The 21606-nt window shown below is 39.6% G+C and overlaps 1 protein-coding gene and 1 pseudogene across 11 annotated transcripts in view; both read right to left on the bottom strand.

Moving 5' to 3' along the window:
• CCDC30 (coiled-coil domain containing 30) overlaps window positions 1-21606 on the bottom strand; it is a 137505-nt gene that overhangs the window by 4573 nt on the left and 111326 nt on the right. For 9 of the 11 annotated variants that reach the window (XM_075997205.1, XM_075997203.1, XM_075997201.1 and 6 more), the window contains 4 exons: window positions 21127-21239; window positions 14819-14960; window positions 9062-9198; window positions 5582-5696 (listed from right to left, as the gene is read on the bottom strand). In XM_075997205.1, the coding sequence (XP_075853320.1) occupies window positions 5582-5696; window positions 9062-9198; window positions 14819-14960; window positions 21127-21239 (507 nt within the window). Of the gene's footprint in view, window positions 1-78; window positions 3549-5581; window positions 5697-9061; window positions 9199-14818; window positions 14961-21126; window positions 21240-21606 lie in introns of those variants that run through there. The other 2 variants (XM_075997193.1, XM_012748467.3) reach the window with 2 other exon arrangements.
• On the bottom strand, window positions 1966-2057 carry LOC142869749 (uncharacterized; annotated as a pseudogene).

The following is a 21606-nucleotide window of genomic DNA, read 5'->3' as shown; positions in this document are numbered from 1 at the left end:
TCCTCCCACCTCGGCCTCCCAGAGTGCTAGGATTATAGGCATGAGCCACCTTGCCTGGCCTTTGCCCATTTTTTTTTTTTTTTTTTTTTGAGACAGAGTCTCACTCTGTTGCCCAGGCTAGAGTGAGTGCCATGGCGTCAGCCTAGCTCACAGCAACCTCAAACTCCTGGGGTCAGGCAATCCTCCTGCCTCAGCCTCCCAAGTAGCTGGGACTACAGGCATGTGCCACCATGCCCGGCTAATTTTTTCTATATATATTAGTTGGCCAATTAATTTATTTCTATTGATAGTAGAGACAGGGTCTCACTCTTGCTCAGGCTGGTTTCGAACTCCTGACCTCGAGCGATCTGCCCGCCTCGGCCTCCCAGAGTGCTAGGATTACAGTCGTGAGCCACCGCGCCCGGCCCTCCATTTTTTAATTGGGTTGTTTTCTTGGTATTGAGTTGAGTTCCATGTAAATTTTGGAATTTAACCCCTTATCTGGTATATAGCTTACAAATATTTTCTCCCAATCTATAGGTTGCCTTTTCACTTTGTTTCCTTTGCTGTGCTGAAGCTTTTTAATTTGATGTACTCTCATTTGTCTATTTTTGTCTTTGTTGCCTGAGCTTTTAGGGTCAAATAAAAAATATCATTGCCCAGACCTATAATTTTACCTATGTTTTCTTCTAGTAGTTTTACAGTTGCAGGTCATATGTTTAAGTTTTTAATCCATTTTGAGTTGATTTTTGTACGTGATGGTAGATAAGTTTCCAATTTAATTCTTTTGCATGGCAGTTTTTTCAATACCCTTTATTGAAGAGATATTTTTTCCCCATTGTGGAGCCTTTGTTAAAAATCAATTGACTGTAAATGTGTGGGTTCATTTAGGGGCTCTTTATTCTGTTCCATTGGTCATTGTGTCTATTTTTATGTAAATACCATGCTGTTTTAATTACTATAGCTCTGTAATATAGTTTGACATCAGGTAGTGTGATACCTCCAGCTTTGTTCTTTCTGCTCAAGATTGCCTTGGCTATTCAGGGTTTTCTTGGTTCCATATAAATTTTAGGATTGTTTTTTCTATTTCTGTGAAAAATGACATTAGAATTTTGATAGATACTATATTGAATCTGTCAATTGCTTTGCGTAGTATGGATATTTTAATAATCTCAATTCTTCCATTCCATGACTATAGGATATCTTTTCATTTATTTGTGTCTTCTTTGATTTCTTTCATCAATGTTTTATAGTTTTCAGTGTATAGATCTTACACTTCCTTGATTAAATTTATTCTTATACTTAGATATTTTGTTTCTTTTGTAGCTATTATAAATGTGATTATTTCCTTGATTTCATTTTTGGATAGTTTGTTGTTAATGTATAGAAATACAACTGATTATTTTGTATTGATTTTGTATCCTGCAACTTTACTGTGTTTGGTTATTAGTTCTAACAGTTTTTTGGTGGAGTCTTTATGGTTTTCTATATATAATCATGTTATCAGCAAATAGAGACAATTTCACTTCTTCCTTTCCTGTTTGGATGCCTTTTATTTCTTTCTCTTGCCTAACTGCTCTAGCAGGGACTTTCAGTACTATATTGTATAGATGTGGTAAGAGTGGACATCCTTGTCTTGCTCCTGATCTTAGAGGAAAAGCTTTCAATTTTTGACCAATGAATAAAATGTTAGCTCTGGGCTTGTCAAATGCTTTTTCTACATCTAATGAGATAATCATATGGTTTTTATCCTTCATTCTGTTAATGTGGTATATTATATTTATAGATTTGCATGTAATGAACCATCCTTATATTCCTGGGATAAATCCAACTTTATCATGTTGGATGATCCTTTTAATGTGCTATTGAATTTGTTTTGCTAGTATTTTATTGAGGACTTTTGCATCTATGTTTATCAGGGATATTTGCCTGCAATTTTCTCCTCTTTCATTTCTGATTTTGAGTCCTCTCTCTCTCTCTCTCTTTTAAAATTTAAAATGTGTCATCCTTGCACAGGGGCCATGCTAATCTTTTCTATATTGTTCCAATTTTAGTATATGTGCTACAGAAGTGAGCACAAGTCTTTTTTTAGTCTAGCTAAGGGTTTGTCAACTTTGTTTATGTTTTTAAAAAAACAACTCTTAGTTTCATTTATTTTTTCTATTGTTTTTCTAGTCTCTATTTTATTTATTTCTATACTGATTTTTGTTATTTCCTTCTTTCTGACAACTTTGGGTTTAGTTTTTTCTTTCTCTAGTTCTTTGAAGTATAACATTAAATTGTTTATTTGAGATCTTTCTTCTTTTATGATATGGGCATTTGTTGCTATAAATTTCCCTCTTAGAACTGCTTTTGCTGCATCCTATAAGTTTTGGTATGTTGTATTTCCATTTTCATTTGTCTCAAAAAATGTTTTTATTATTTCCTTTTTGATTTCTTCTTTGACCCTCTGGTTGTTCAGGAGCACATTGTTTAATTTCCACATATTTGTGGATTTGCCATATTTTCCTCTCACTGATTTCTATTTTCATACCATTGTAATCAGAAAAGATAGTAGATATTATTTCAGTCCTCCTAACTTTATTCAAACTTATTTTGTGGCCTAACACATGATCTATCCTGGAGAATGTTCCATGTGTACTTGAGAAGAATGTATATTCTGATGCTTTGGGATGGAATTTTCCTATGTGTCTGTTAGGTCCATTTGGTCTGTAGTTAGTTCAAGTGCAATATTTCCTTATTAATTTTCTATCTTAATGATCTGACCATTAATGAAAGTAGAGTACTGAAGTCCCCTACTATGACTATATTACAATCCATCTCTCTGTTCAGATCCTTTAATATTTCCTTTATATATTACTGTTCTAATGTTGGGTACATATATGTTTACAATTGTTATGTCCTTTTAATGAATTGACCCCTTTATAATTATATAATGACCTTCTTTGTCTCTTTTTATAGTTTTTGAATTAAACTCTATTTTATCTAGCATATGTATAGCTACCCCTGCTCTCTTTTGGTTTCCACTCTTTTTCTTTTTAGAGACAGGGTCTTGTTCTTGCTCAGGCTAGTCTCAAACTGCTGAGCTTAAGCAATCCTCCTGTCTCAGCCTCCCAGAGTACTAGGATTATAGATGTGAGCCACCACACCTGGCCCTTTGGTTTCCATTTATATGGTCTTTTGTGACTGGCTTCTTTCACTTTGTACAATATTTTTAAGGTTCGTCTATGTTATAGCATAGGTCAATACTTCATTTCTTTTTATGACCAAATCATATTTCATTGTATGGATATACTGCATTTTATTTATCCATTCATTAGCTGATAGACATTTGGGTTATTTGTACCTTTTGGCTATTATGAATAATGCTATGAATATTTGTGCATAAGTTTTTGTGTGGAACAACCATCTTTTGAATGTCATTATTTCATTTTCCTAGATGAGAGAACTGGAAGATAAATCAACTTACCCTTATTCATATACTAGTAAAATGCTGAGCTAGGATTTAACACATAGAGTACAATTAGAAAACTTACCAATGACAGAAAGCCAGGTTTTAAAACAGCTTCCTGGAAAATGAGATATTTAGATTGAGTTTAAGGGACAGCAGGACCAGCCAAGGAAAACTTTGGGGAAAAGTAGTCATAGGAGAATGCATTCGAGGGAGAGGGCTTTCCTAGAAGAGCCTGGACCTGATGACAAGTAGGATCCAGGGACCTGGACAGTGTGGGACATATAGTGGAAAGAGGAATCAGTGAGGGATGAGATGGGTAGGACTGGCAGAGGCCAGGTCATAGAGAATATGACGACTGTCTAAAAATGTGGGTTCTATCCTGAAGACTACAGGAAGCCATTGTATAGTTTTGAGTCACATTCTCAAGTTGTATTTTTTTAAATGCCCCACTGGCTACAAACTCTAAGAACTAAAGGACTTTGAAAGGGAAAAGCTGGGAAGATGGAATAGGGGAGACAGTATGTGTTGTTCCAAGTAAGGGAAATGCATGATACAGAGGGAGAAAATTATAGAGCATTTCGGGAAACAGTGAGTAGACTGCCTTCATTTAATCAGGCTTGCTTGGTGTCAGAAAGGTATTTGGAATATGGAGAGTTCTTATGTGGCTTCAGTTTCTTCTGGCTTAGACATCAACAACTCTGGAAACCTTCCTTAACCACCTCAGGCAGGTTTAGGCATCACTCCTCTTGCTTCCACAGCACTCTGGGCCTACTGCCATTGTAAGAATTTATCGGAAGGTATGGCAGTGGCCAGTTATGTGACTGTCACTCTCACTCGGCTGAATTCTGTGAAGGCCGACTCTGTTTCTTGTTCATTTTCATATCCAAACTGTATGGGAAAGTTTGGGGCCTAGCACACTGTATGTGCTCAATAAATATTGGAGGGTATCGTTGTGGATCTCAAAGCTCTTGGTCCTAGCATATACTCAATTAAGTGTTCTAACTCAGCACTTGTAATACTATTGTACTTATTTACATATGTGTCTGTCCTTTTTTTACGAACTCTGTAGGCCTAGGGACTCTTTGTATTCCTAGGACCTAGGTCAGTTTCTGGAATTGATAAATATTTGTTGCATGAATGGTTAAGTAAAAGAGTGAATGACTACACAATTGAGAATAGCTGTAGCTCAAGAAAAAACATAAACTATAGGAAATCAGGCCACATATTCTGGCAGTTCTACTTTTGACAAAATTGGCAAAATAATTCACATAGCTTAGAAATAATCCCCTTTCTGCAAGCAAATAAGATGTAGGTCTTATAGCAACAGTGCTCAACAAGCAGGATGTATGGTAAAGTTTCTGGGAAAGAAATGTTTAGCAGGTGATATAAACCAGGAAAAAAAGTAAGCAGCCTCTACCTGGGATTCAGAATACAATTCTGTTCCCTGAAGTCCCTCTTGCTGATGTGCTTATCAGCCAGACTCTGGACCTTGTCTAGACCTATACTGTTATCTGCATCTCTCTGTATTTGGCTACTTTTCTGCTTGGTTTGGGGAATATAATTGCTTTTCTCTGTCTCAGACACTCTCTTAGGCTTGACTCCTTGCCAGACCAGATTAGCTTCACTCTACTTCTCTGAGCCCCAGATTTGCACATCTTTCAGATAAGGCTAGAATAATACATGGCCAACAGGGCTGTTGAAAATGAGGCATATATGTGAAAACATTTAACATTTATTCATTCTCAAATATCTATGGAGAACAGAGAACCTGTCCATAAATATTTGAAATATCACTCATACAGTGATATATGAGATACAATCTCTGACTTTCAGGATCTCACTGTTGAGCTAATGAGATAAAGGAAAACAGCACTGCAATACAGTGTGCTAAGGAAGAAGCTACAAGGTATACACAAATTGCTCTGGGCTGACACAGGAGGAGATAGTTTAACAGAAGTTGACCCAGTGAAGAGCAAAGCTGGTCAAGAGCAGACTTGGGGTCTGCTGCCCTGGTGTGCAGCCAAGGAGCCTCTTTGCCACAGCTGAGAGCAGGGAGGCAGCTATATGAAGATGAAGGGAAGAGGGAGCGCAGCAACCCTAGCAACCCAAACTTCAGATTAAAGACCCAGTAGGAAGTATACATCTTACCTCTCCTCTGCGAATCTGGATGCTCCTTATGATTCGCTCTAACAGGCCAATGTGCTGCATGAAACGGAGACTATTTTCCTGTAATTGTTTATTTTCTTTATCCAGGAAAAGTACTCTAGGAATGGCATAAATCAGTGGCATGACTAGAAATTTCTGTGTCATTACTCAAAACCCACCTCCCATTAGCTCTGGATCTTAGACCACTGTCCAGATTTTAGAAGCAAATTTGGCAGAATAATTCCCACCATATTCCAAGGCCACCTAAAAGTCAATAAGCTTCTGGGCTATACATGATTATTAAATACATGTGCAAGAGTATTCGAGGCACAGTGAAAAATTCAAGGAAGGATATGATCCCATTTAAAAATGGGACTGAAACAAGAGATTCTGTGTCCCTTCAAATATTGTAGCTACTTAATTAGTATCTGCTTCTGATTTCTCACATAAAAGTAAAAATAGTAGCAGCAGCAGAAGCCGCAACCATTTACTAAGTACTTACCATGTACTTAGGCAATGTAACCCACCTATATGGTAAGCACCTAAAACTTCTCATGTATTAGCTTATTTTTATTTATTTATATTTATTTTTCTTTTTAAGAAATTTTTAGGCCAGGCACAGTAGCTTACACCTAAAATCGTAGCACTCTGAGGCTGAGGTGAGAGGATTGCTTGAGCTCAGGAGTTTGAGACCAGCCTGAGCAACAGTGAGGCCCTGTTTCTACTAAACATAGAAAAATTAGCCAGGCATGGTGCCACATGCCTGTAGTCCCAGCTACTGGGGAGGCTGAGGCAAGAGGATAGCTTAGAGCCCAGGAGTTGGAGGTTGCTGTGAGCTAGGCTGATACTATGGCACTCTACTCGGTAACAGAGTAAGACTCTGTCTCAAAAAAAAATTTTTTTTTTAATTAAAAAAATTTAATGTTATTTTAAATTTTTATTTATTATTTATTTTTGTATTTATATTTTTATTTAAAATTTTAAAAATTTAATTTAATTTTTATGTATTTATTTTTATTAATTAATTTTATCTATCTATCTTTCTATCTATTTATTATTTTTTTTTTATTTTTTTGCTACAGGGTCTCACTTTGTTGCCCAGGCTAGAGTGCCATGGCATCAGCCCAACTCATAGCAAGCTTAAACTCCTGGGCTCAAGCAATCCTCCTGCCTCAGCCTCCCGAGTAGCTAGGACTGCAGGCATGCACCACCATGACCGGTTAATTTTTTCTATATATTTTTAGTTGGCCAATTAATTTCTTTCTATTTTTAGTAGAGACAGGGTCTCATTCTTGCTCAGGGTGGTTTCGAACTCCTGATCTTCAGCGATCCTCCCACCTCGGCCTCCCAGAGTGCTAGGATTACAGGCGTGAACCACCGCGCCTGGCCTCTATTTATTTATTTTGAGACGGAGTGCAGTGGCATCATTAGCTCACTGTAACCTCAAACTCCTGCGCTCAACCGATCTTCCTGCCTCAGCCTCCTGAGGGGCTAAGGACTATAGGCATATGCCATCATGCCTGACTCATTCCATAAAAAAGACATCTGCACTTGAATGTTTATAATTTTTCTATTTTTTGTAAAGATGGGATCTCACTCTTGCTCGTCCTGCCAAAGTGCTGGGATTACAGGCATGAGGCATCACACCCAGCCTATTAGCTCATTTAATCCTCACAGCAACCTCATGAAATATATACTGTTATGAAGTCTATTTTATAAATGAGGAAAGTGAGGCTCAGAGAAGAGAAGATAACTGGTTTAAAAACATAAAAATAGAAATTCATAGAGCTAGGATACCAACCCAGACCTTTCAGATTTCAAGTCTTAGCTCTAAACCACTATATAGACTCACTTTCCAGGACTACAGTTTATTTGGGAGACATGACAGTATAATAGTTTTTTGGTTTTTTTTTTGAGACAGAGTCTCACTTTGTTGCCCAGGCTAGAGTGAGTGCCGTGGCGTTAGCCTGGCTCACAGCAACCTCAAACTCCTGGGCTCAGCAATCCTACTGCCTCAGCCTCCCGAGTAGCTGGGACTACAGGCATGCGCCACCATGCCCGGCTAATTTTTTGTATATATATATTTTTAGTTGGCCAATTAATTTCTTTCTATTTTTGGTAGAGATGGGGTCTCGCTCAGGCTGGTTTTGAACTCCTGACCTTGAGCAATCTGCTCATCTCCGCCTCCCAAAGTGCTAGGATTATAGGCGTGAGCCACCGCGCCCGGCAGTATAATAGTTTTGATCAAAGATTTTTGTTTCAGTTTTGATTCTGCCACTGTGTGACCCTTAGCAAATTATAAATCTGAGCCTTATCTGTAAAATGAGGAACTACCTGGTGGAAGAAACTTACTCTAAGGAAAATATCTAAGTCTAATCCGGGTGACCAGATTGTGTCACCAGGAGAACAAGGCAGGAAGATAATTAATGTTCAGGCAAGGGTAATGAGTCAATTGTGTTGGGCCCCAATGGTCAGAAGCTATATGATTCGAGATGAGCAATGATTTATATGAGATATCTATGAGAGGGAGACGCAGACAGTAAAAGATAATCAGATTCTCCAAGCCTGTCCAGAGGACAGTGTGTCCAAGCAGTGGACAGGAGAGTTTCAGTCTGCTTGGCAACCTCTACCTAGACTGTGGTGCTGTGGTCTAGAGCCAGGCTGCTGAGGTCTACATGCTGCTCTGCCACTGACCAGGCTGGGTGAGTTCCCTAACCTCTCCAGACCTTTGCTTCATATCCATAAAATAAGGCTAGTAGTAATAATGGCTCCCTGCTGGGATTGGTGTCAGGATTAAATGAAGAGAGAGAGAGAGAGAGAGAGAGAGAGAGAGAGAGAGAGAGAGAGCGCGCGCGCATACGCCAGCACTTAGAACAGTGCTTTGCATATACTAAGTGCTCATACAAATGCTAATCATTATAGTTATTATTGGTGACATTACCTATTAAGATCAACCCACTCTCTTTGCTCTGATTCTTGCCCTAAGGAAACTTTGATTGTAATTAAGAAAACTTTTATTGTAATCCTACAAAGAAAAGAATGCTCAGGCTGGCTGATATATGAATTATTTTCTGTGTGTAATGTTAATATTTCACATTAAAAATTAATACACTGGTATCCTGTGAGTTTCCTGAATGTAAGTCACTTCTGCGAGCTTGATTCTCTCTTGGTCTGCCTTGATTCCATAGTTATCAAATGAGAAAAATGAGTGTCAGCACATACAAAAGTAACAGGCCAGGTCCTCAGTGAGGCAGTGCCACTATGAAAGAGCCTGTATAAATAGCCAACCAGCCTCCTCCATATTTTTCTCTCTAATTTCACAATTTTTGCCATTTGCATGATCTGCTGGAAACAGCAGACAGCAGAGCAAGAGTCATAGGATAGGCCACAAACTCAAAGGACAATCTCTTGAACCATTTCTTTGTTGAGAGAGAAACATCCTCTTTATGGAGTTCACTGGACCCCAGGCAGGACTACACCTACCTGCTCTGGATTGAAGATAGCATCCATTTGTTGCTGTGGATCAATTCTTCCTGCTCGGTGAGTTGCTCCAGAAGTTTCCTTTTCTCTAGAAGCAGGATATCATTTTGGGTAGTGATCTGGTCCTGGAATGCCTTTTCCTAGGAATTAGAAAGTCCCCTAATTATCAGAGCAGGAGAAAGAATTATAAATTTAAGAGCACCATCCTGTTTCTTAACTCTAACAGCAAATTTCCCTTGTTTCCTTTTTCATTCCTGTCCTCTAGTCTAGTTACACTTGTATGCTAACACTGTCAATTCATGATCTAATACCTAGATAGTTCCTCTATTTATTTTGGTTATTTTATGTCATGTATTTTGTTTGGACAGTTCATCATTCCTTTGCATTAACATTTAAAAATATATGAGCACTCAACTTCTAGTAAGATCCCAATGCTCTTATCTGTATTCTAATTCTATAGGTATCAAACCACCAACAAGTACAACTAAATTCTCTGAAACCCCATATTGAAAATTTTCCCATTTATTACATTTCCATCTGCTTTGTAACTATATTCTCTTTAAGGCAAAGGGAGGAAGATGAGAACATAGCCACCTCATTTGGCAATCACTGTCAGGAACTCAGTTGGCATGGCAAGTCAAACTTGTAAGCTGAGTGCTGAGACTATTCTTGCAGTGATGATATTGAAATGATTTCTAGCCTGACACCATGTTTTACTTTCTACCAGTGATTTTTCCCAAAAGCAGTAGCCACTGAAGTCACAGCTAAATGATAAATGAGTGCATTTTGTGAAAAAACACCAACATTTTTGTATTGAAAGAATCAGTAGATATTAGTAAATATCACTCTTGGTGAGGGGTTTAGAGCTCAAAGGTGTAGAACTGCCAGTGTCACTTCACTAATGACTTGTCAATGGTAACAGGCAAGTGCCTTCACTTTTTTGTGTTTGTTCCTCACCTGCCCATGGTGAGAGTGAGTGGGTGTGGGAGAATAACCACCTATGGCAGATGGGTGGCTCACAGGGTTAAGAGAGGCAACTTTAGATGTTTCTCTTTTTTTTTACACCCAAAAATCATGGCTTGTTGAAAGATGTTTCTTTTAAATAAGATATCAATGTAGATCGTTCAGAAAAGATGGTCCCATCTATTATTAAAGAAGTATAAGGACAGAGATTAGATTATGTTCTGAAACAAATCATTCCAGATTTTAAAGTCATTGTCCAGGACCCTGAAATGTCTAGTAATAGCCTCACCTGCTATTATTTAAAGATATTTAGGCTGGGTGCGGTGTCTCACGCCTGTAATCCTAGCACTCTGGGAGGCCAAGGTGGGTGGATAGCTCAAGGTCAAGAGTTCGAAACCAGCCTGAGCAAGAGCAAGACCCTGTCTCTACTAAAAATAGAAAGAAATTAATTGACCAACTAAAAATATATATGCAAAAAATTAGCCAGGCATGGTGGCACATGCCTGTAGTCCCAGCTACTCGGGTGGCTGAGGCAAGAGGATCACTTGAGCCTAGGAGTTGGAGGTTGCTGTGAGTGAGGCTGACACCACGGCACTCTAGCCCGGGTGACAGAGTGACTCTCTGCCTCAAAAAAATAATAATAAAAAAAAAATAAAGACATTTAATCAATAATGTGTTCATAAGAATTGAGAATAGAAGCAGCCATCCCACAGATAATATATTTTCTATACAGATAAAACTGGATTAGAAAGGATAGTAAATGGGGAAGGCTATTGATACCCTGTCCTTTGGAAATACCATATATTTTTGAACCAAAAAAAAAAAAAAAAATTCAGGACACTTGCTGTGATAATAGGATACAATATCCAGGAAAACCTAGTTTGGATGTTCACAACAGTTGGAAGACTCAGCTGGTTCACTATATAAAGAGAAAGTTGAAGGAATGAAGCCAAAGAAGTGGCATTATTTTTTGGAGAATTAGAAAGCAAGCCCAGCTTTTTAATGCTCAGGGATCTGGTTCATGGGCCCTAAAATAAAGAACCCCAAGGTTTGTGCCTCTGTGGCATTAAAAGCTCTCACATTAAAGCCTGGTGCAGAGCCTGGTAGTGGTGGCTCATGCCTGTAATCCTAGCACTCCAGGAGGCTGAGGAGGGAAGATCGCTTGAGCTCAGGAGTTTGAGCTCAGCCGGAACAAGAGCAAAATCCTGTCTCTACTAAAAATAGAAAAAATTAGCCAGGCATGTTGGCACATGCCTGTAGTCTCAGCTATTTGGAAGGCTGAGGCAGGAGTATTGCTTGAGCCCAGGAGTTTGAGGTTGCTGTGAGCTAGGCTGACGCCGCAGCATTCTACCCCTGGCAACAAAGAGAGACTCTGTCTCAAAAAAAAAAACCTACAAAAATTTGTATGTGCCAGGTAACACTTTAGGAATTTCATGTTGCCCAGGCTAGAGTGCTGTGGTGTCAGACACTATAGCTCACAGCAACCTCAAACTCCTGGGCTCAAACGATCCTTCTGCCTCAGCCTCTCCAGTAGCTGGGACTACAGGCACATACCACCATGCCTGGCTAATTTTTTTTCTATTTTTGGTGAAGATGGGGTCTTGCTCTTGCTTAGGCTGGTCTCAAACTCTTGAGCTCAAACAATCCACCTGTGACGGCCTCCCAGAGTGCTAGGATTATAGGCCTGAGCCACCTTGCCCAGCCAGAAATTTCATGTTTTAATCATTACAAAAGGTTTGTGTGTGTGAGGTAAAGATTATTTTCCTCCTTTTACAGATGAGGAAATGATACACAGAGCCTTGTCCAAGGTCACAGAACTATTAAGTGGCAGAGCTATAATTTGAATCTGAGTCTGTCTAAAGCCAAAGCTTATAGTGCCCTTCAACGGCAGTGAGCACAAGCTAATTTGGGATTGCCAGCATATTTCTTGGAGGCCTGTGGTTCTTTGGATAGGTGCATTAGTTTCCTGAAGCTGCTGTAACAAAGCACCATGAAATGGGAGGCTTAAAACACAGAAATGTATTTTCTCACAGTTCTCAGGGCTAGAAGTCTGAAATCAAGATGTTGTCAGATGTTCCTACCCCTGGCTCAGAGGGAAATTCTGTTCCATGCCTTTATTCTAGCTTCTAGTGATTGCCAGCAATCCTTGGTGTTCCTTGGCTTGTAGCTGCATCATTCCAACCTCTGCCTTTATCACCACAGGGCATTCTTTCCCTGTCTTTGTCTGTTTGTGTGTCTTCCCCTATTCCTAAAAGGACACTAGTTATACTGAATTTAGGATTCACCCTAATCCAAGATGACCCCATCTTAACCAATTACATCTGGAAAGTCCCTACATCTGGAAAGGTCACATTCTGAGGTTCCCGGTGGGCATGATTTTGGGGAGGACACGATTCAACCCAGTACATTCAGGAAGAAAGAAAGCATGCTTGTTGAAAGTGGGAGGCTGTTTTTGAGGACTAGAAGTAGCAGTCAGGCAGTATAAGAACTTTCTTGTACTGCAATGTAAAAGTAGGTTGCTGATATGTCTTGTGGGCCCATGAACCTGGATTGCTATTTTCTTCTGTATACTTCCATAGTCTTTCCTAGTTATAAGTCTAAGCTGGATCTGAATCTCTAACAAATTAGAGTTAGAGATTCAGATCTGAGTCTGACAAACTAATGACAGAATAGAGGGATACTGCAAAAATACAATTTATTTTTCCTATCTCACTACAGTTTATAATATCAAGAAGATTTTTTAGGCCAGGCATGGTAGCTCACACCTGTAATTCTAGCACTCTGGGAGGCTGAGGTGGGAGGATCGCTTGAAGCACTCAGGATTGCTTCTAGCACTCTGGGAGGCTGAGGTGGGAGGATCGCTTGAAGTTAGGAGTTTGAGACCAGCATGAACAAGAGTGAGACCCTATGTCTACTAAAAATAGAAAGAAATTAGCTGGACAACTAAAAATATATATATATGTAAATTAGCTGGGCATGGTGGCGCATGCCTTTAGTCCCAGCTACTCGGGAGGCTGAGGTAGGAAGATTACTTGAGCCCAGGAGTTTGAGGTTGCTGTGAGCCAGGCTGATGCCATGGCACTGTACTCAGGGCAACGGAGCCAGAGTCTCACTATGTTGCCCAGGCTGGAGTGCAGTGGCTATTTACAAGCACAATCATAGCACACTATAGTCTTGAACTCCCGGCCTCAAGTGATCCTCCTGCCTCAGCCATCTGAGTAGCTGGGACTGCAGGCATGTGCCATTGCACTTGGCTCAAAAGTATTTTTTAAAACTAAAAATACATTGTTAGTGACCCATCTGTTATAATTGTCAAAGGATTTAGTGTGTATAGTCTACGAATTCTTTACCTGATGTTCCAGGATATTCAAGGGAATGAATGAAATACATAAATGGTTTTAGTATCCTTGGCCCATATTGGTGGTACAATAAAAAATTTTTCAGGTGTAGAAATGAGTATTTTATGAGTGAGGACAGAGTTTCCAAAATTCTGAAATGGATTGGGGATCTTAAGAAAGAAGGGAAAACCTTATTGGCCTAGTCAGTGGCTCTCCACCTTGAATTTAAGTAGTTTAATAATCCCAAGACCGTTCTTTATCTGATTCCATTCATCTGTCTCATTTCCTTCTTATTCATACAGCAATAAGTCACAAGGGCAATAAGTCAAGCATAAAGAAGCTATGCATATAACACTCTGGGAGGCTGAGGCGGGCAGATTGCTCGAGGTCAGGAGTTCGAAACCAGCCTGAGCAAAAGTGAGACCCCATCTCTACTATAGATAGAAAGAAATTAATTGGCCAACTAATATATATATAGAAAAAATTAGTCAGGCATGGTGGCGCATGCCTGTAGTCCCAGCTACTTGGGAGGCTGAGGCAGGAGGATTGCTTGAGCCCAGGAGTTTGAGGTTGCTGTGAGCTAGACTGACGCCACGACACTCTCACTCTAGCCTGGGCAACAAAGTGAGACTCTGTTTCAAAAAAAAAAGAAAAGAAAAAAAGAAACCATGCATATTTAGAAAAAAGCTTGAAGGCACTAGTCAAGGATTGATAAAGGAGTAGGGATCACCTGTTTTCCCTACCATTTGTAAGTCACCCTGAAGTTTGAGGCAAAATTCAGGTAACAAAAAGCAGAAAGGAGTTCCTGGGGATAGTTTAGAAGTCTCTGCTGAAGGATGTTTAAGAAAGGCATTGTTTTCCCCAAACTTTTCCTGCTTTGTAAAAAAAGAAAAGGCATTTTTGGCCAGGTGCAGTGACTCATACTTGTAATCCCAGGACTTTGGGAGGCTGAGGTGGAAGGATCATTTGAGGCCAGGAGTTAGAGACCAGCCTGGGCAATATAGCGAGACCCCATCTCTACAAAAAATTTAAAAAATTATCCAGGCATGGTGGTGCACACCTGTAATCCTAGCTACTTGGGAGTCTGAGGCCAGAGGATTGCTTGAGACCAGGAGTTCAAGGCTTCAGTGAGCTATGATTGTGTCATGGCACTCTAGCCTGGCCACAGAGCAAGACCCTACCTCTTAAAAAAAAAAGCATGAAGGCAACACATGGATCATAAGTTGGCAGTACAGGATATTTTCAGTGTCCAATTTGGTTTAGCAACACTATGTGTCTTACATACACATTTTTTGGCAGGGCATAAAGAATTACGCATATTGAAAGATGGTGCAAAGAAAAGAAATGAAAACAAGGTCTATGAAGGGGCTACAGATAATTCTAAAAATGAGTGGGTCTTCTCTAAATGGCCAACCACTAACACCATTGGTGAATTCTTCACCTTTATTTTTGTTCTCACCTTTTCCACTTGTTGTTGCAGTGTTCCAATTTCTCTTTCAAGTTGTTCAATTCTCTCATCTCGTAGTTCCACTTCATGAGTTAAATGATCCTTGACTTTTCGAAGCTTGGCTTTGTGCTGGTGATGTCTCTCATTGTAGTTTCTATAAAAGTAAATTTTAGTATAGGCACACCTGAACACAGTTAAAATTTATTTTGCCTCCTCAATATGCACCTTTCTTGGGTTTCCTCTTCTTATTTAACTCAGTGAATACTTGTCTTGCCTTGAATCTTCTTGTCCCCACGTTGGGGAATGGACCAAGGATATCTCTCTACATAACACCAGCTTTTATCACTCCTAAGGACTCAAATATTTGGCTTACCTTGGTCTTGAACTGATGGTTGTGATACAGGTTTAGCATCTGAGTTTAGTTTAGGAAACTCTTTGACTTCTGTCCCCTGTCATCTAAATTCTTAATCCTGCCCCACTGATTCAGTCATTAATTTAAAATTCCCTAGTTCTTGGCTATACCCTTGGATAGTGATATACCCACTTCAATCTTATCTCATTTCCAAATGACTGGGTCTGCTCTTAATCCTTGCATTGAGTCCAACTTCTAAATGTCAATTTTATATAGGTCCCTGCTCAAGAATCTCATTCTGACATAAATCTAAGTTACCACCAATAGGCACATGAAAAGACACTTAATATATCAGCCATTTTGGCCGGGTGAGGTGGCTCATGCCTGTAATCCTAGCACTTTGGGAGGCCAAGGCGGGAGGATCGCTCGAGGTCAGGAGTTCGAAACCAGCCTGAGCAAGAGCAAGACCCTGTCTCTACTATAAATAGAAAGAAATTAATTGGCCAACTAATATATACAGAAAAAATTAGCTGGGCATGGTGGCGCATGCCTGTAGTCCCAGCTACTTGGGAGGCTGAGGCAGGATGATTGCTTGAGCCCAGGAGTTTGACATTGCTGTGATCTAGGCTGACGCCACAGCATTCACTCTAGCCTGGGCAACAAAGTGAGACTCTGTCTCAAAAAAAATAAAAATAAAAATAAAAATAAATTTAAAAAAAAAATATATATATATATCAACCATTTTAAAAATGCAAATCAAAAACACAATGAGACAGGCCCTAATGAAGAAGGCATAGGATGAAATATTTAAAAATTAAAAAAAAAGAAAGAAAAACACAATGAGAAACCACTTTACACCCAGTAGTGAGACAGAGCAGAGACCCCTGTTAGGAGTCTGCTGGGCCCCCCAAACATGGAAATAGAGGAAAAATCTTGAGTTCCTTTAAGGGAAATTCCAGGTACCTGCTAGCTTTGAAAAGTAAATGAGCAAAACCTGACAAGCAAGACCAGGGGTCCTCAAATTACGGCCCGCGGAGGACATTTATCCGGCCTGCCGCGTGTTTTTGCCGCGGCTGCCTGTCCTGCTTAGCAGCTGACTCGTCCGGGGCCCACGGTGCGCATGTGTGGAATGTGCGCCGCACTCTCCAACGGCCCTCCAACGGTCTGAGGGACGGTGAACTGGCCCCCTGTTTAAAAAGTTTGAGGACCCCTGAGCAAGACTATAGTAACAACAGTCTCCCAGCCTGAGCTGAGTCACAAGGTGTTTTGGTTCTCTATAAATACCAAAAGATAACACCTTAACATATATTCCTGAGTTGTTCTTCAGAAACCCCCACCACATGGAAAATGCTATCAGGTTGACCGCTGATAAGGAGGAGCTGAGGACTGAACTCTGGACACATTCTTTGTTCTAAATTTCTTCCTGAGGGGCCTGGAAGTCGCACCCACAGGAATCAAAGAATCTCTGAATCTACCTATAACCCATAAGCACCCGCTTCAAGATATCCTACCTTTCGGGGCCAAACCGATGTATAACCTCCTGTATTGGTTTACAATATTGCCTGAAATTTCTGCTTTCCTGAAATGTACCCCTTCTTTTAAAAATCCTTGCCTGTAAGCCATTGAGGAGTCTTAAGTGTTAGCTGCCTGCGCTTCTTGCTTGGCACCGTGTAATAAATGTCCCTTTTCTCCCACTGCAAATCTCAGGGTCAGTGTTTGGCTTTACTGTACTGTACTGTACAGGTGAGTTGACCTCAGTTTGGTTTGGTAACAATGGGCACTGGTGTGCCCAGTATAAGAACTACATTTTCTGGCTTTCCTTACAGCTAGATGAGGCCATCTAAGTTCTGGCCAACAGAATGTGAGTGAAAGTAGTGTGCCTTAAAAGAAAGTAGAATTCCTTGCCTTCCCCTCTTTCTTCTTCTTATTGGCTGGAATGTGGCTATGGTAGTGAACTATCTTGAACTATTAATATTTGGCTAAGGGTAACATGTTAAAGATGCTGGAGCAACAACAAGATAGAAGGAGCCCAAGCTTTTGACACATGGAGGTACCACCAGCAACCACTACGTAATATGAGACACATTCTTTTGCAGATTTTCACAACTACCACTGTGACTTAGATTATTTCTAAGAAAATATTTCCATCTCATAAATGTACTCATTTTCCTTTAACTAGGAATGGTTGGTAAAAGATATAACTGGGTTTCAGCATCCTCCAGTCCATAGCTTCAGAGATGTAAGATCCAGCAGTGTACAAACAACCTACCTGTTGTCCTCTGGGTTTCCCAGCTGTTCACAGTTGCTTTGATGTTTTGGCATCATTTAACACATTGACTTCCACACAAAAAATAACCAAAAAGTTTTCCTCGGGGCCACAGTGTTTTATTACAAAAATAGAATAAAAACTTTGAGTATAGTTTAAAGGTAAATATAAATAGAAAAATGAAATGTATTGACTTCTATTCGTTTAATCCACATTTTTAGAATTGTCAATATTAACTGTAACAATAAGATCATAGACAAGATTTTATATATGTTTCACGTGGCCCTGGGGTCAAAACTAGAATTAAATACAACTCTCATGGCAGTTAATATGTTAAAACACAAAATGTACTTCTGGGCCGGGCACTGTGGCTCACGCCTGTAATCCTAGCTCTTGGGAGGCCGAGGCGGGCGGATTGCTCAAGGTCATGAGTTCAAAACCAGCCTGAGCAAGAGCGAGACCCCGTCTCTACTATAAATAGAAAGAAATTAATTGGCCAACTGATATATATATAAAAAATTAGCCGGGCATGGTGGCGCATGCCTGTAGTCCCAGCTACTCCTCGGGAGGCTGAGGCAGAAGGATCACTTGAGCCCAGGAGTTTGAGGTTGCTGTGAGCTAGGCTGACGCCACGGCACTCACTCTAGCCTGGACAACAAAGCGAGACTCTGTCTCAAAAAAAAAAAAAAAAAAAATGTACTTCTGAAATTTCTTTTACTTATCCTGTACTGGAATATTACAACCCAAGTCTCTAGCTTCCCATGCCAGACAGCTGCTCTATTATTCTGCCATTTGGATAATTAAAAAATAAATGTGTTCTTTAAGAGGATAAGTTATAGAAAATTTGGGAAAATCTCTAACTCCCAATATGATCAGTACTATGATATTGTTGTATTTCCTTCTATTCCTTTTTATAAGTATCTTTTGTTTAAACATTGTCTACATTAAAATGTTACTTTACACTCTTTTATTATACCACAAGCATTTTCTCATGTGATCTAGTATTCATAGCCATCATCCTTTACAGCTATATTATGTCCCATTACGTGAATGTTCTAATACACTAGTTATAATAACTAGTCTCCTATTATTTGGTATTCAGGTTTCTCCCTGTAGTGTTATGCTTGGTTAAAAAGTATGTTGATGTAAGACAGCTGGAGAGAACTTAGAGCCTTTCCTTGTTGCTGGCTGGTTATTTGGCACAGCTATTGGTTTGGTCTGAAGTTCTGTTGGCCAATATCCCCAAAGAACCTGTAGATTTGCTATGTTTATTTGTGGCTTTTTTCTTCTTCTTTAAAAAAAATTTTTTTTAATTTCTCCACCTTCGAGGGAGCTTTTTGTTAACTATTAGTGTTATGAGACAGCACAATACTTATGTTCCAAAATTTAGGGACAGCCTTTAGCTGTGTTTAAGTATAACCAGATTGTTATTACTTTGATTTCAAAAAGGAAAGGAATTTGTTGCTCTGAAAAAGTGGTTGGGAAAACATGTAAACAATAAGCATTGTCTGTAAAGGTCAAGACAGGGATTAGGGGAATGAAAACAAAAATGAATTTAGAGTTTTGACAATTCCTTCCTTTTTCTTTCCTAAATCTGTCATTTTCAACCCTGGATGCACATTAGAATCACATGAGTTGGGTAGTACTAAGAGCAAGAAAAAAAAAAAAAAATAGAATCACATGAGGACGCTTTTAGAAAAATACTGATCTACAGGCCCTGTGTCCACAGGTTTTGATTTAATTCATCTATACTGGAGCCCAGGCATGTACACCCAGAGTAAGGATCCACTGCCCTAAAAGGCTGTGTACAAATAACATAGAAAATATTGAGCCTCACTGGCCATCAAACAAATTCAAAATAAAGTGACGAGCAATTTCTGACAATAAGTACACATGAAAATAATAGAGTACGTTGAGCAAAAGAAGTCAAACATAAAAGGTTACATGCAGTATGATTCCATTTAGATGAAATTCTAGGAGAGGCAGAAGTCAGAAAAGTGGCTGCCTGGAGGGAGGTGGGGGGAGCAGGAGGGTGGAACAGGAAGGAGAGGACGTGAAGGGATAATGAGAATGTTCTGTATCTTGATTGGGGGTGGTGGTATTGTGGGCACATATATTTATCAAAATTCATCCACTTGTACATTTAAAAAATCTTTGCATTTATTATATGCAAATTATACTTCAATTAAAACATAGAATATTGGGGTAAATTTCATCAGAGATCCCTCTCCATCAATAATATTATCCAGCACTAATGAGGATGTGGTAAAATTGCTACTCTTATATAATGATGGCAGAACAATTTGGTAGGATACTTCCAAATGTTTGTCAACACTTTTTAAGATCCATAGTTCTAACTCAGGCAAATCACCAAGAAAAAAAATCAAACAACTCCATTAAAAAGTGGGCAAAGGACACGAACAGAAACTTTTCAAAAGAAGATAGACTAATGGCAAACAAACATATGAAAAAATGTTCAACATCTCTAATCATCAGGGAAATGCAAATCAAAACCACAATGAAATATCACTTAACTCCAGTGAGAATGGCCTTTATCAAAAAGTCCCAAAACAACAAATGTTGGTGTGGATGTGGGGACATAGGACCATTCATACACTGCTGGTGGGACTACAACCTAGTGAAATTCTATAGAAAGTAGTATGGAGGTACCTGAAAGAACTAAAGTAGAACTACCATTTGATCCAGCAATCTCACTACTGGGTATTTACCCAGGAAAAAAAGACATTCTATAATAAAACATCTGCACTTGAATGTTCATAGCAGCACAATTCATAATTGCAGATGTGGAAACAGCCCAAGTGCCCATCAATACATGAGTGGATTAATAAAATGTGGTATATCTATACCACGGAGTACTACTCAACCATAAAAAAAATGGTGCACTAATACCTCTTCTTTTTTTTTTGAGACAGAGTCTCGCTTTGTTGCCTAGGATAGAGTGCCCTGGCGTCAGCCTCGCTCACACAACCTCCAACTCCTGGGCTCAAGCGATCCTGCTGCCTCAGCCTCCCGAATAGCTGGGACTACAGGCATGCGCCACCATGCCTGGCTAATTTCCTATTAGAAAATTTTCTATTTAGACAGAGTCTCGCTGTGTTGCCCAGGCTAGAGTGCCATGGTGTCAGCCTAGCTCACAGCAACCTCAGACTCCTGGACTCAAGCAATCTTCCAGCTTCAGCCTCCCGAGTAGCTGGGACTACAGGCATGAGCCACCATGCCAGGCTAATTTATATATATGTGTTTTTTTTTGTTGTTTTTTTTTAGTTGGCCAATTAATTTGTTTCTACTTTTAGTAGAGATGGGGTCTCGCTCTTGCTCAGGCTGGTCTCGAACTCCTGAGCTCAAATGATCTGCCTGCCTCAGCTTCCCAGAGTGCTAGGATTACAGGCGTGAGCCACCGTGCCCAGCCAAAATGGTGAACTAATACCTCTTGTATTACCCTGGATGGAGTTGGAGCCCATTCTTCTAAGTGAAGTATCATAAGAATGGAAAAACAAACACCACAGGTACTAACTGGTACTAATGGATCAACACTTGCGTGCACACATGGAAATAACATTCATCAGGGATTGGGCCCTCTTGAAAGGTTACTTCAGTGGGCACCCCACTATTTAGCCCTGGAGCAGGCTCAGCAAGAAATAATTACTAGTTTTCTTCCAAAGGGAACTTGTTTTTCTTTACCTCACATGGACATCGAGCTGCTTCAAAAATTGCCCATATTCTTCATGTAGAGCTTCCTTTTCTTGCTGTAACCCAGACAACTTCTCTGACAATTCCTTATTGCTCTGGATATGCTGAAAAACATTAAAAAATAATGAGAATACTCTGTGTTGGCAAAGGTATAATGTTAGGAAATGTAAATTGGCAAAGCCTTTCTGCTGAAACAAGCTTCTGACTGTAATCACTCTAGCTTCTGAGATCACAATAGCTTCATGGGATTTTTGTACTTACAGATTTCCTGAAAGCCAGTAGCTATTTTTCTTTACTTTTGCTCCCCAAGCCTTCCTAATAATTTTGTAAACCTTGAATTCACTATATTAAAAATATTCCAGCTTGGGTACATAAAGAAAAAGCTGTCTCCTGCTTAAGCCTGACAAAGTATTAGAAGTGGCTGCAGTGAATAGAAACTCAAAGTTGGCTATCTGACCTGGTGAGATTGGA

This window comes from Microcebus murinus, chromosome 2 (assembly GCF_040939455.1).
Source record: "Microcebus murinus isolate Inina chromosome 2, M.murinus_Inina_mat1.0, whole genome shotgun sequence".
Lineage (NCBI taxonomy): Eukaryota > Metazoa > Chordata > Mammalia > Primates > Cheirogaleidae > Microcebus > Microcebus murinus.
Note: the sequence above shows the minus strand (reverse complement) of the source record. Positions and strands in the feature narration are given on the sequence as shown.